Source organism: Mobula hypostoma, chromosome 24, assembly GCF_963921235.1.
Source record: "Mobula hypostoma chromosome 24, sMobHyp1.1, whole genome shotgun sequence".
NCBI classification, from domain to species: domain Eukaryota; kingdom Metazoa; phylum Chordata; class Chondrichthyes; order Myliobatiformes; family Myliobatidae; genus Mobula; species Mobula hypostoma.
In genome coordinates this window covers 51,279,378-51,293,910 of record NC_086120.1, presented here as the reverse complement: position 1 = coordinate 51,293,910, position 14,533 = coordinate 51,279,378, and the positions used below count along the sequence as shown (strand labels likewise).

Below are 14,533 nucleotides of genomic sequence, written 5' to 3'. Positions count from 1 at the left end.
TCACCAGCAACTTTGATGTATGTTGTTGTAGAGGCCAAGTCATTTGGTCTATTTAAAACTGAGTTTGATAGTTTTTTGACTAGTTAGGGCTTCAGAAGGTTACAAGGGAATGGGGTTGAGAGGGATAATAAATAAGTAATGATGGAATGGCGGAGCAAATTCGATAGGCTGAATGGCCTAATTTGTTCCTATACCTTGTGGTCTAAATTTGTGAGACACAACCTCCATGCACAAAGCCAACTGACTGTCCGTGATTGGTCTTTGCCTGTCCAGATGCAGATAGATTATACGCAAAGACTCTTGAAATAAATGTGTCTTACTACAATGAGATGGATGGTTGGTGATAGCATTCCTGGAGTGATTGTGTACAATGTTGGGGTCCTTATCTAATAATGAGATGCTTGCTGGAGAGGGAATGTAGTAGAGGTCCACTAATCTGATTCCCGAGTTGACAGTTCTGATGCTTAAGGTGAGTTAGACTAGGCTTCTACAACCTGGAATTAAAATAAATGAGATTGAAATATACCAATTCTAAGGTCTGACATGGTGAGTTTGACGAAGTTGCCTCCTGGGGTGAGGAGAGAATTGAGGGTTTCGAGTCTCAAAGGCTTGGCTGAAACTCGGAATTTCTTTGTTCTGAAGCTTTAGAATTCTCTAGCCCACAGTGATGTTATGAAACATAGATGCTGATATGTTGAAAAACGAGCCGGCTGGTGAGTGGGCGACCACTCAGTGAGCAGCCAGTTCTTGGCTTCTTCTGAATTTTCCACTTATTGACAGGAGGCAGAATGGCGTCACTGAGAACAAACCTGAGATGGTGCCCAAAGATATCAAGCTGTCATTGGAAGCAACACCCATCAAGCCTCTGGACGCTCTGGGTAAGGAGTGTGTGTTGCTTCGGTGTCTGTCGGTTACAGTTTCCGTGCCCACTCTGGGCTGAGAGAGCAGGAGTATTTGGGAAGGTTATCATTCCTCTGTGATCTGTCCTCCCGAAGGTGTTGGGTGCTGTTCCACAGGCAGGCCTTTAACACTTCTAACCTGCACCAAGCTTCAGTCACACCCCATGTAAGCTCCCGACCAGTTCAGGAGTGCATCCATTTTGTAATAACTTTTCTCTGTCCCCTTTATTATATCTAACTCACCTTCTTCATGCACATGCTCTAATTCTGGCCTTTCTTCGTTCCCCTCACCCCAACTTTGGAGGAAGTCCCTTTCTGCTTTTGTGATGTGAACAAAGTCACCGGAGAGAGATTGAAGCTAGTGGATATAGAAGTGTTTTGTTCAACAAAAATGAGCAGCAGACATCAGATTGATCCTCTTTCAGAGGATGAGACCTATTCAACCCAATATTACATGACATTTTATTTGCTAAAGATCAAAGGACAATTCTCTATTAACAGTGTACCTACAATGCTTCCTTCGAATTACATATAATTTTCACATCTCCTCCTTTGTAGCCACACTGCACACACCCAAAATGAATGTTAATCAGCATTGTCTGGTTTTTCCATTAACTGCTGCTCACAGTGCTAGGAACCTATTATCCAGGGCTGCATTTTAAATTTAATCTACAATCCACTTTCAGGTCTGAAGATGGGTTGCTGAAGTTAATCTTTTGCTATATACCCTAAGTCCAGGATATGCTCTAACAGTCCCTCCTCTTGGCCCTCCTGGACAAAAATAAATTTATTCCACGGAAAGCCAAACCTTAAGGAGGATCTAATCAAATAGCGCAGCAAAACTGCCCTGCTTCGGAACCCATTCCCCAATTACTCTGTGTGCACCTACATCTACGCTATCATCCCTACTGGCTGCCTACAAGACTCTAAGCAGAGATTGTTCCAGAAATTTGACCAACAATCTTTAAAATGTAGTCTCGTCATTCATAATCCTGTTGACTCCTTCCCTGTTGTCTGATTGCAGTTTAATCACATTCTTTCTCTCCACCCCTTCATTCTCTGATAGCTAAAGCTCTGCAGCGATTACTTTCTGGTCAGGGGCACCAGCAAGGTAAATGTATCAGGCTCACAGGCCCTCTCATCAACGTACAGGAGGGGTCGGGATGGTCTCCATTTGAGGAAGCCACACTCCTTCAATCTTAAGTACCTGGGGCTGACTTCTCTCCAGCCTCATCCTGCACTGGTAATGTAAATCACCTCCCTATTCATGGCAAGGGTAGATCAGTTATCAATACTGATGATACTGTCCACTAACATTTCACATTGCTGGCTCCCCAATAAACCTCTTGGATGACCACCACTGATAATCTGGTCAGTAGCCAAATCAGAAAGAGAGGGTGCTCCTGTGGATTCTGCCTGTTCTGGTGAGTAATTTTCACACTTCTCTTGTTTTTCAGGACATTGTCTGTAACCATGGCCTAGTAAGCCACAGCTGCAACAAATCCTCTCCTTCACCCTCCCTCACCTATTTCAGCAGTTCCTTTCTATGTGCCTCAGCTGCTGGCACACAAGCAAGTTCTCTGTGACGTCACAGCAGCTACATTCACTACAGACATTTTGTCACTTCTCTTCCCCCTCTTCTGGACTATCTCACCGGCCATGACACTATTGCAGAGTAGGTCTATCCTACTGCTATCCCCAAATCCCTACTTCCAGCTGGGCTGATCTGAGCTCAGGCCTTCCTTCAGCATTGTCAGGAAGAATGGGTTATCCAACTCTGAATACCCCTCATATACTGTACTCAGTATTTATGTTCTGCATAATCCATGGCACGTTAATCAGCTCTCTAAACTACTGACATTATCATTCCCCAGTTACTCTCACTACCCCCAAGTCGCTGCCTCACTCCCCCGCCCCCCCCCTTACCTCCTGGGCCACACTGTCCCACATATTGCTCGGGAACTTCGCTTTTGCCAACACCTGTATATCTTTAAGAATCATTTGGTGAATTTCAATCACTTCCTCGAGTTTGCACCAGAACTATGCATTCCTGCAGGTGACCTTAAGTGAGAGCAACTCTGACAAAATGCTCTGCTTCTCCCCAGGGATGGGGGCAGTGAAGGGCTTATGGATAGTCATAATCAATGTCTCAGGTCATTATGGTTCTCAACCTGACATTGCTTTACCTCAGTTGGTGCATCCCAACAGATATATCTGGTGATGACCTCTCTCTCAAATATCTCCACACTGATTCCCACATTATACAAAATATAAATGATGGATAGAAATTAAGCAGTACACACTTAAAACTGCAGAATATGTACTCTGCAATCTGGCAGTTATAATCCCTGTTGTATTAACCATAGGAACCATAGAAACTACAGCACAGAAACAGGCCCTTTGGCCCTTCTTGGCTGTGCCGAACCATTTTCTGCCTAGTCCCACTGACCTGCACACAGACCATATCCCTCCATACACCTCCCATCCATGTATCTGTCCAATTTATTCTTAAATGTTAAAAAAGAACCCGCATTTACCACCTCGTCTGGCAGCTCATTCCATATTCCCACCACTCTCCGTGTGAAGAAGCCCCCCCTAATGTTCCCTTTAAACTTTTCCCCCCTCACCCTTAACCCATGTCCTCTGGTTTTTTTCTCCCCTTGCCGCAGTGGGAAAAGCCTGCTTGCATTCACTCTATCTATACCCATCATAATTTTATATACCTCTATCAAATCTCCCCTCATTCTTCTACGGTCCAGGGAATAAAGTCCTAACCTATTCAACCTTTCTCTGTAACTGAGTTTCTCAAGTCCCGGCAACATCCTTGTAAACCTTCTCTGCACTCTTTCAACCTTATTTATATCCTTCCTGTAATTTGGTGACCAAAACTGAACACAATACTCCAGATTCGGCCTCACCAATGCCTTATACAACCTCATCATAACATTCCAGCTCTTATACTCAATACTTTGATTAATAAAGGCCAATGTACCAAAAGCTCTCTTTACGACCCTATCTACCTGTGACTACACTTTTAGGGAATTTTGTATCTGTATTCCCAGATCCCTCTGTTCCACTGCACTCCTCAGTGCCTTACCATTAACCCTGTATGTTCTACGTTGGTTTGTCCTTCCAACGTGCAATACCTCACACTTGTCTGTATTAAACTCCATCTGCCATTTTTCAGCCCATTTTTCCAGCTGGTCCAAGTCCCTCTGCAGGCTCTGAAAACCTTCCTCACTGTCTACTACACCTCCAATCTTTGTATCATCAGCAAACTTGCTGATCCAATTTACCACATTATCATCCAGATCATTGATATAGATGACAAATAACAATGGACACAGCACTGATCCCTGTGGCACACCACTAGTCACAGGCCTCCACTCAGAGAAGCAATTTTCTGCCACCACTCTCTGGCTTCTTCCATCAAGCCAATGTCCAATCCAATTTACCACCTCTCCATGTATACCTAGCGACTGAATTTTCCTAACTAACCTCCCATGCGGGACCTTGTCAAAGGCCTTACTGAAGTCCATATTCCTTTGCATCTAACTGTATAGTTAAACCACACACACTAGCAAGTGTGTCTGCCAAAGTAAAGTTTCCAAAACAAGTACACACTACACCCCCCCCCCACTCCCCCGAATGGTCAGTAACCATCCTTTGCAACTGGTGGTCCCATCTCACCAAATTAACGCACAAAGTTTGGTCTGTTACGTAAACACACATACACGCACACACCACACTATTTTTATATCAGTTCAGCTCTCCTCCGTGCTCATGAAACCTTGTGAGCCCCTAGCTGCTAACCCGAACGGGTCCAATTGTGAGTGCTAATTTCAAAAGTGCTCACTCACTTAGCCTGCTGATATCACTGGCCACACCAGGGGTTGCGAAGGTATCCCTGTTGAGCGCCCAAAGGTTGTAATGTGAACAGAGTCACCAGAGAGAGACTGAAGCCGGTGGATATAGAAGTGTTTTATTCAACAAAAATGAGCAGCAGGGATCGTATTGAGACCCTTTCAAAGGAAGGGGCCTGTTTGATCCAATATTACATGACATATATGCTGAAAATCAAAGGACAATTCTTTATTTATAGTGCATCTACAATGCTTCCTTTGAATCATATATAATTTTCACACCACCTTTGCACCCTCACTCCTGACACCCAAAATGAATGTTAATCAACATTGTCTGGTTTTTCACTTAACTGCTGTTCACAGTGCTAGGATCTTATTTTAAATTTAATCTACAATCCACGTTCAAGTCTAAAGATTGGTTGCTGAAGTTAATATTTTGCTATATACCCCAAGTCTAGAATATGCCCTAACACAGCTCCCTCTCTCCCCTCAAGTTCTGAGGCTGTCTGCTCAAACCTCCGCACCTCTTTCTTGCTCCCCGACGCTATGGCCTCCAGCTCTGCCCACTCCTTGGTAACCAGTGCTGATCGTTTTGGGCAGTGTCCCTTGTGCAGCTCTTTCAGATGTTTGCAGCAGATTCCATGAACACGTTGAAGGTTGTGAAATGATTTGGGGTAAAACAGGGAAGTGGAAGCAGTGCGAGACATTAGGAGTTAACAGCACTGCCCAAGTGGAGATCTATAATGTCTGGTGTCAGTGTGGCCAGTACTGGCCACCCCACTGAGATTTCTTTGTGCTTTGGTAAATGGCCGCCTTCTCTATTTCTGTGTCATCTCTACCTAGTGTTGCGCTACTTCCTGGACTACCAGTGGCTGGTGGACTTCGTCATGTACGCGACCCTGGTCTACTTGTTCACAGAGGCGTACTATGGTCTGCTCAACGTTCAGGGTGAGATCAACGTGGGCGTGCTATGGTGTCTGCTTACATTGGTCTTTGGAATGTATCCTTGCAACAGTGGGAACCCACTCATCTCCTCATCTCTGCACAGAGAACCTCAAGCATCTAACTGCAGGCTGATGTTTCAGAGCTCTGCCAGTGAGAGATGCCACTGCGTGGGCGAGGAGTTAATCCGAGGCGATGTTCTAGAGTAGGACGAGGTGTTGATCTGAGGCCTCATTCCTCTCAGCCAACGTCCGAAGAGCAAGTTTTCTTGGATTTGATTTAGTAGTAATATAATTGTTGTCGTGAAAAGCTTGTCTTGCATACTATTCATGCAGATCAAATCATTACACAGTGCATTGAGGTAGAACAAAGGAAAACAATAACAGAATATAGGGGATAGGTTTGATTGAACTAGGGGTTTTTCTCTTTGGAGTGAAGGAAGATGACATGACAGGTGACTTGATCGAGATATACAAAATGATGGGGATTGAGTGGATAGCCAGAGATATTTTCCAGGCAGAAATGCTAATACTGTAATTTTAAGGTAATTGGTGGAAAGTATAGGGGTATGTCAGATGTAGATTTTTTTTTAATACACAGACTGGGTGTGTGGAATGTCCTGCCAGAAGTGGTGGTAGAGGCAGAATCATGGTCATTTAAGCACTTGAATAGGGACATGGATGCAGGGACAATGGAGGGCTATGTAGCAGGGAAGAATTAGATTGATCTCGGAGTAGGTTTAAAAAGCACAACATAATCAGAATCAGGTTTATTATCACCGGCATGTGACATGAAATTTGTTAACTTAGCAGCAGCAGTTCAATGCAATACATAATCTAGCAGAGAGAGAAAAAGAAAGTAATAATAACAAATAAGTAAATCAAATACGTATACTGAATAGATTTTTAAAAAGTACAAAAACAGAAATACTGTATTTTTTTTTAAATGGGAGGTGTCTAAAGATTCAATGTCCATTTAGGAATTGGATGGCAGAGGGGAAGAAGCTGTTCCTGAATCGCTGAGTATGTGCCTTCAGGCTTCTGTATCTCCTACCTGATGGTAACAGTGAGAAAAGGGCATGCCCTGGATGCTGGAGGTCCTTAATAATGGACGCTGCCTTTCTGAGACACCGCTCCCTGAAGATGTCCTGGGTATTTTGTAGGCTAGTGCCCAAACTGGAGCTGACTAGATTTATAACCTTCTGCAGCTTCTTTCGGTCCTGTGCAGTAGCCCCTCCACACCAGACAGTGATGCAGCCTGTCAGAATACTCTCCATGGTACAACTATAGAAGTTTTTGAGTGCATTTGTTGACATGCCAAATCTCTTCAAACTCCTAATGAAGTATAGCCACTGTCTTGCCTTCTTTATAACTACATTGATATCTTGGGACTAGGTTAGATCCTCAGAAATCTTGACGCCCAGGAACTTGAAACTGCTCACTCTCTCCACTTCTGATCCCGCTATGAGGATGGTGTGTGTTCCTTCATCTTATACTTCCAGAAGTCCGCAATCAGCTCTTTTGTCTTACTGACATTGAATGCCAGGTTGTTGCTGTGACACCAGTCCACTAGTTGGCATATCTCACTCCTGTACGCCCTCTTGTTACCACCTGAGATTCTACCAACAATGGTTGTATCGTCAGCAAATTTATAGATGGTATTTGAGCTATGCTTAGCCACACAGTCATGTGTATATAGGGAGTAGAGCAGTGGGCTAAGCACACATCCCTGAAGTGTGCCAATGTTGATCGTCAGCAAGGAAGATGTGTTATCACCAATCCGCACAGATTGTGATCTTCTGGTTAGGAAGTGGAAAATCCAATTACAGAGGCCCAGGTTCTGCAACTTCTCAATCAGGGCTGTGGGAATGATGGTATTTAATTCTGAACAGCATCCTGACGTAGGTGTGTGTGTTGGTCAGGTGGTCTAAAGCCATGTGGAGAACCATTGAGATTGCGTCTGCTGTTGAGCTGTTGTGGCGACAGGCAAATTGCAATGCGTCCAGGTCCTTGCTGAGGCAGGAGTTCAGTCTAGTCATGACCAACTTCTCAAAGCATTTCATCACTGTCGATGTGAGTGCTACTGGGCGATAGTCATTAAGGCAACCCACATTATTCTTCTTAGGCACTGGTACAATTGTTGCCTTTTTGAAGCAAGTGGGAACTTCCACCTGTAGCAGTGAGAGGTTGAAAGTATCCTTGAGTACTCCCGCTAGTTGGTTGGCACAAGTTTTCAGAGCCTTACCGGATATTCCATCGGGACCTTCCACCTTGCGAGGGTTCACTCTCTTTAAAGACAGGCTAACATCGACCTCTGAGACAGAGATCACAGGGTCATCAAGTGCAGCAGGAATATTCACAGCTGTAGTTACATTCTCCCTTTCAAAGCAGGCATAGAAAGTGTTGAGTTCATCTGCTTGTGAAGCATCGCTGCCATTCATGCTGTTGGATATGGCCTTGTAGGACGTAATGTCTTGCAGACCCTGCTAGAGCTGCCTGTACTGTGCTGTAATGTTCTATGTTCTGTTCTAAGTTTTGGAAACATAGAAAACCTTCTGCACAATACAGGCCCTTCGGCCCACAATGCTGTGCTAAACATGTACTTACTTTAGAAATCACCTAGGGTTACCCATAGCCCTCTATTTTTCTAAGCTCCATGTACCTACCCAGGAGTCTCTTTAAAGACCCTATCGTATCTGCCTCCACCACCGTCGCCGGCAGCCCATTCCATGCACTCACCACTCTCTGCATAAAAACAACAACAACAAACAACTTGCTCCTGACATCTCCTCTGTACCTACTTCCAAGCACCTTAAAACTGTGCCCTCTCATGTTAGCCATTTCAGCCCTGGGAAAAAGCCTCTGACTATCCACATGATCAATGCCTCTCATCATCTATCAGGTCACCTCTCATCCTCCATCGCTCCAAGGAGAAAAGGCCAAGTTCACTCAGCATTTTATGCAGAATAAATTGTAAAAGCTGCAGGGAAAGTGCAGTGCAGATAGACAATAAGGTGCAAGGTTATGTATAAGGTAGATTGTGAGGTCAGGAGTCCATCTTCAAAGTAAATTTATTATTTAAGTACATATACATCACCATGTACAATCCTGAGATTTGTTCTTTTGCAGCATCCTCAATAAATCCAATAACCATAATGGAGTCAATGAAAGACCACACCAATAGGGCAGACAGCCGGTGTGCAAAAGGCAAAAAAAAAAAGCAAATATAAAAGGAAAAACAAGAAATAATACATAAATAAAGAAATGAGCAATAAATATCAAGAACATGAGATCGAGGAGTCCTTGAAAGTGAGTTCATGTTGGGCCAAGGAAAGTTGAGTGAAGTTATCCCCTTTGGTTCGGGAGCCTGATGGTTGAGGGTAATAACTGTTACTGTACCTGGTGTTGTAGGACCTGAGGCTCCTGTACCTTCCTGACGGCTGCAGTGAGAAGAGAGCACAGCCTGGGTAGTGGGGATCCCAGATGATGGATGCTTCTTTTCTGCGATAGTGCTGTACTAGGAGACCCCTCAATAATCTTATAACAGCAGGATATAAACTGTCTTTGGGCCCAATGGTGCAAAATGCATTTACAATGGGATCTTGCTGTGTGCTGCATGTGCAGGGTTGGCAGTGTTTTGCACTTTTGCTGTCTTGTGAGCTGAGGGAGAGAAAAGTGCACAAGGTGATGATCTCTTCATTGCCACGGTGTTGAGCTGGACTTGTTTCTGTTAATGATGACAGGTGGAAGAAATCTCTTCAGTGTAGCTCTGGCGTCCGTAGAGTCTGTTGCTTTAGACAGAGAGAGCACAGCTGCTGCAAAGACTCCTGCAGCCTGTTGCAATGTGTTAATCTACTATTGAAACACCAACTCTGTGAGGGGCTGTAAAAGTGGTTAATGATGGTGTCCCCTGCAACCCTCCCTTACCCAGGGTTCATCATGGATAAACAAATTTCATCCCTGTCAGTAATTATAAATAACAAGGGCATCCTATGGGTCCAGGCCCCTGCAGTGCTGTCCTGGACCAGGGTCTGCCTGTAGCCCTGACCTGTCCTGTCTCACCAGCTGGCATCTGTGCGATTGGGCAAGTATAAGGAGGCAAGTATGCTTTTGATCAGACAGCACAGGAACAAGCCTTTCTTCCCATCTTGTTCATGCTGACCATAATGCCATCTGCCTGCAAGTTGTTGATATCTCTCCATTGCCTGTCTGTTCCTGTGCCAGTGTAAGTGTATTGCTAATGTAACACACAGAGTGCTGGAGGAACTCAGCAGGGCAGGGAGCTGCTCTGGAGAGGAGTAAATAATCAACATTTCGGCCAAGACCCTTCATCAGATACATAGTAATCCATCTCCTCCCCTGGCAGCATGTTCCAAGCACCCACCATTCTGTGTAAAGAAAAAACTTGCCTTTCAGATTTCCTCTAAACTTTCCCCTCTCACCTTAAACCTACACCCTATCGTTTTCAATATTCTGGTTATCTAGAAAGATTCTAACTAATCCACCTATCTATGCCGTTCATAATTTTACAAACCTCAACCAGGTCTTGCCTCAGCCATGATGCTCCAGAGAAAACACCCGAAGTTCTCCAACTGCTCATGTACTTCATGCTTTCTAATCCAGGCAGCATCCTGGTGAACCTCTTCTGTACCCTCTCCAAAGCTCAGATCCTCTAATCCAGGCAGCACCCTGGTGAACCTCTTCTGTACCCTCTCCAAAGCTCAGATCCTCTAATCCAGGCAGCACCCTGGTTAACCTTCCCTGCACCCTCTCCCAAATTTCCACATCCTTCCATATTGTGTTCGAGTTATTCTCGTTGGTAAATGTGGTAGTTGTCTGTCATATACAACGATCACAAGTGTAGAAGAGTTTTTAAAGTGGAAACGCCATTGCACTGGGAGAGTTCCACTCTCAGCCTTGGAAGTCCAGGTCCTGTAGTATGAGTAGTCATCGCAAACTGGGGTCTTCCATGGTTGTAATCGTTGACCATGATCTCTTCTGTGCCTCGTCATGCCCTTCTCCCTCCACGAAGCATCACAGAAGCACCTTCCTGACCGCTGGATCTCACTGTTGATCTCATCCACCCAGTCTGCTGGAGCTAACCTCGCATGCGAAGAAAGGCCTGTCCCTATCTCACCAGAGTACGAGTCCCGCAGGCTACCCTCACCTGCTTTAGCCTACCTGTTGAAGTGGTGTACTGTACCTGGGTGTGGGTGCTGTTGCATGCAAACGGCTACTTGGAGCCACAGGTGAGAGCTGAGTGTCCGGTGGGGCCCAAATGTGAGCAAGTTGCCCTGGCATGGGTAAGCCAAGCTCCTTCACCAGAGGTACTGCCCCTCCCTGGATACCCATACACCCCTGTGGGTAAATGTATGTGACGTGGCAGAATTTATCAGCGTAAATCAGCAGGTTGTTTTGTTTATTCTCCCCTTTCACTGTGAAAGGGTGACACCTCTTTGTCTCTTTATTGGGAGAAGAGAGTTTGTGGCATGTTGAATTGTCAGATGAGCGACTAGTTTTTGTTGTACTGCAGATCATGGTCTTTATTGGGGGCTTTGCTATTGCTTGCTTGGTGGGTGGACATAGTTGATGCTTTATTTTGCTGAAGTAAGAGGGGGAGGGTTATTGCTTTACTGCCTTGTGCTTGGGCGGGGGGGAGTATGGGGGGCTTTGGGGTTTTAATGTTTTTACTGTCTGTGAAGAACAAGAATTTCAGGTTGTATATTGTATACATTCTCTGATACTACATGGAACTATTGATAGTTGGTAGGAGGTGCAGAGGCCTGGGGGCACACGCTCAATGATTCAGGGGCGACTTCTTCCCCTCTGCCATCCGAATCCTGGATGGACGTTGAATCTTTAGACACTACCTCACTTTTTTTTAAATATACAGTGTTTCTGTTCTGCACGTTTTTTTAATCTATTCAATATACGTAATTGATTTACTTGTTTTTTTTTCTCTCTGCTAGATTATGTATTGCATTGAACTGCTGCTGCTAAGTTAACAAATTTCACGTCACATGCTGGTGTTAATAAACCTGATTCTGATTCTCCACCTTATTCGTTCTCAATCTGCAACTTCTCTAACTTCTCAAGCTCAATCTGATTTCTGCGTCCCTCCTAGAATTTAGAACAGTACAGCACAGAAGCAGGCTATTTGGCCCACAATGTTGTGCCAAACTAAAAAGCAAATCAAAACCACCCAAGCAGTAATTCCTTTTACCTACACCATGTCCATATCCCTCCATTCTCCTTAGCTCCATCTGCCAATTCTCTGCCCATGTCTGCAACGGATCTGTATTGTGCTGTATTCTTTACCAGTCTTCTATATTATCCACAATTCCAAAAATCTTGGAATTGGAACAGAGGAAGATGGAGGGCAGGCAAGGAGTGAATGTGAGAGGGACAGAGAGAGAAGAGGGGAAAAAAGGGGGGGAATAAAAATAAATAAGGGATGGAGTAAGAAGGGGAGGAGGGGCATTAGCGGAAGTTAGAGAAGTCAATGTTCATGCCATCAGGTTGGAGGCTACCCAGACGGAATATAAGGTGTTGTTCCTCTAACCAGAGTGTGGCTTCATCTTTACAGTAGAGGAGGCCGTGGATAGACATATCAGAATGGCAATGGGACATGGAATTAAAATGTGTGGCCACTGGGAGATCCTGCTTCCTCTGGATCCTCCTGTACTGTCAGGATAAATCCATGGCCGCCTCTACTGTCAGGATAAAGCTTGACTGTAGAGGAGGCCATGGATTCATGGAACCATTCCCATTCCCATTGTCCTTCCCAGAGTAGAGTATTTGCTTCCCTAACTGGACGATCACTGACAAAGGAGTTCCGAGAAGTATAATTTTAAAGTCTGTCCCAATGAGCCACACAACATCCCTATTTGAGTTTGATTTTTTTTTCCACAAAGTATTTGCTTACCTTGACCTGTCACATACAGTAAACTTCTCTTCTCTCTGATGGCTCACTACTTCAAGACTGAGGAAGGAGGGGAGCGCTCCGTCTGCCTGACCTTTGCTTTCCTCTTCGTCCTCATTGCCATGTTAGTACTGGTGGTGCGCGAGGAGTATCTGGAATTTGGTCTTGAGCCAGGTGAGATTCTTGATGATGGTGTTCATAATTCACTGCAGAGTGGAGTGGGTGGCACGGTCGCATAGCGGTTAACAGAACACTGTACAGTGCCAGTCATCCAAGTTCAATTCCCACTGCTACTGAGCAGCTACAGTTAGGGGTTTGCATACCTTCCTCGTGATGGCTTTGGTTTCCTCCCACTTTCTAAAGACATACAGATGAGGGTTAGTGAGTTGTGGGCACGTCGTGTTGGTTCCAGACACTTGCGGGCTGTCCCCAGCACATCCTCCTCGTTGGTCGTTGACGTAAATCACCACGTTTCACTGAACTTTGCTGTTCGGCAGTGCTCAATGATTCTACGTCCATGCCAGTTCACCGGTCAATCACACTTCCCCACCCTGTTCCCTTTCAGATACCCTGAATCCCCTACCAACCACTTACAGCAGGGGTCATTGACAACGGTGAGTTAACCTGTCAGAGGTCAGGGTGGACTGTGCCTGTGCTGTGTGACGTTACACCTCCTGAACTTTGGGATGTAGGAGGGAAGTGGAGCATGAGGGAAAGAGTCATGCAGTCACAAAAAGAACGTGCAAACTCCATGCAGCAGTGGTCAGAGTCAACCCTGGGTCAATGGGCTGTGAGGCAGTCACAATGGCACTGGGCTGCTCTGTCCCTGAAAAGCCAGTTTGACCAATGTGGCTAGGTGAAGGGCGTCAAAGGCAGGAGGATGGGGTTGAGAGGGAAAATAAATCAACTGTGTTGGAATGACAGTACAGACTCAATGGCCAAGTAGTCTAATTCTGCTCCTGCGGTCATGGATGACATGGATTAATGTCATCTTCCTTGTCTGCATCGCAACAGTCACTTGGAAGACAAATGACTGTAAGAACAGGCTAGTGGTTGTATCTCCAGCTGCTGACCACCTCACCGTGTCCCCGGACGCTGACCGTCTCTTTGCCTTTGATCCCCACACAGGGTTTTCTAACCTGTACGAAAATCTGCAGATGCTCTTCAGGCAGCTGGGACTGGGTGACATCTGGCCGTAAGTCTCCCTCCTTTCTTGTTATAAGAAACTTTACCTTTACTGAACTCTTTCTTTGCCTTTTTCTTCCATCTCTGACTTAGTGGCTAAAGTTCTTGCCTGTGGGTGACTGTGGCAGGTGCCCTCCTCCAGAGGCAGGGGCAGTTATCTGTGTGATGCGTCAAGGCCGTGATGAAGGGGGGCAGAAGCCAGAATGAGAGGGGAAGGGGAGGTGATGAGTGAATCCAGGTCTTTCCTTCCGGCCCTGATGAAGGGTCTCAGCTCAGAACATGATTGGTTCATTCACCTCCGTAAATGCTGCCTGAACTGCTGAGTTCCTCCAACATTTTGTATGTGTCATTCCAGATTTCCAGCATCTGTAGTCTCTCTTGTGGACGTCTTTACTGGGCAGTTTCGGGCTCATTTCCACATGCTGGGTTCCCTGGCGAGTGGTCCCTCTAAAACAGGGGTCCACAGACCCTTCGGTTAATGGTAGGGGGCCATGGCATAAAATGGGTTGGGAGCCCCTGGTCTAAGACGAGCACTGATGCCAATTCCTTTCCCTTGCAGATACTCAGTAGCCAGGTTGATTTTTAAGCTCTCACTCGTTGGAGTTTCCTCGTTCATTGGAGCATGTTTAACATTTCCAGGCCTGCGGCTGGCACAGACTCACTTAGACGCTCTGAGGATGACTGCAGACAAGCCTCTAACACAGTGAGTAACTGGGGGTGGTG

At 45.5% G+C, this 14,533-nt stretch overlaps 1 protein-coding gene across 2 annotated transcripts in view; it reads left to right on the top strand.

The window, feature by feature from the left end:
• The window catches only part of tmem161a (transmembrane protein 161A), a 250,910-nt gene that overhangs the window by 211,000 nt on the left and 25,377 nt on the right, over positions 1–14,533 (top strand). For both annotated transcript variants that reach the window (XM_063032710.1, XM_063032709.1), the window contains 5 exons: positions 781–878; positions 5,606–5,762; positions 12,648–12,799; positions 13,754–13,820; positions 14,370–14,513. In XM_063032710.1, coding sequence (XP_062888780.1) covers positions 781–878; positions 5,606–5,762; positions 12,648–12,799; positions 13,754–13,820; positions 14,370–14,513 — 618 coding nt within the window. The remainder of the gene's footprint in view (positions 1–780; positions 879–5,605; positions 5,763–12,647; positions 12,800–13,753; positions 13,821–14,369; positions 14,514–14,533) is intronic.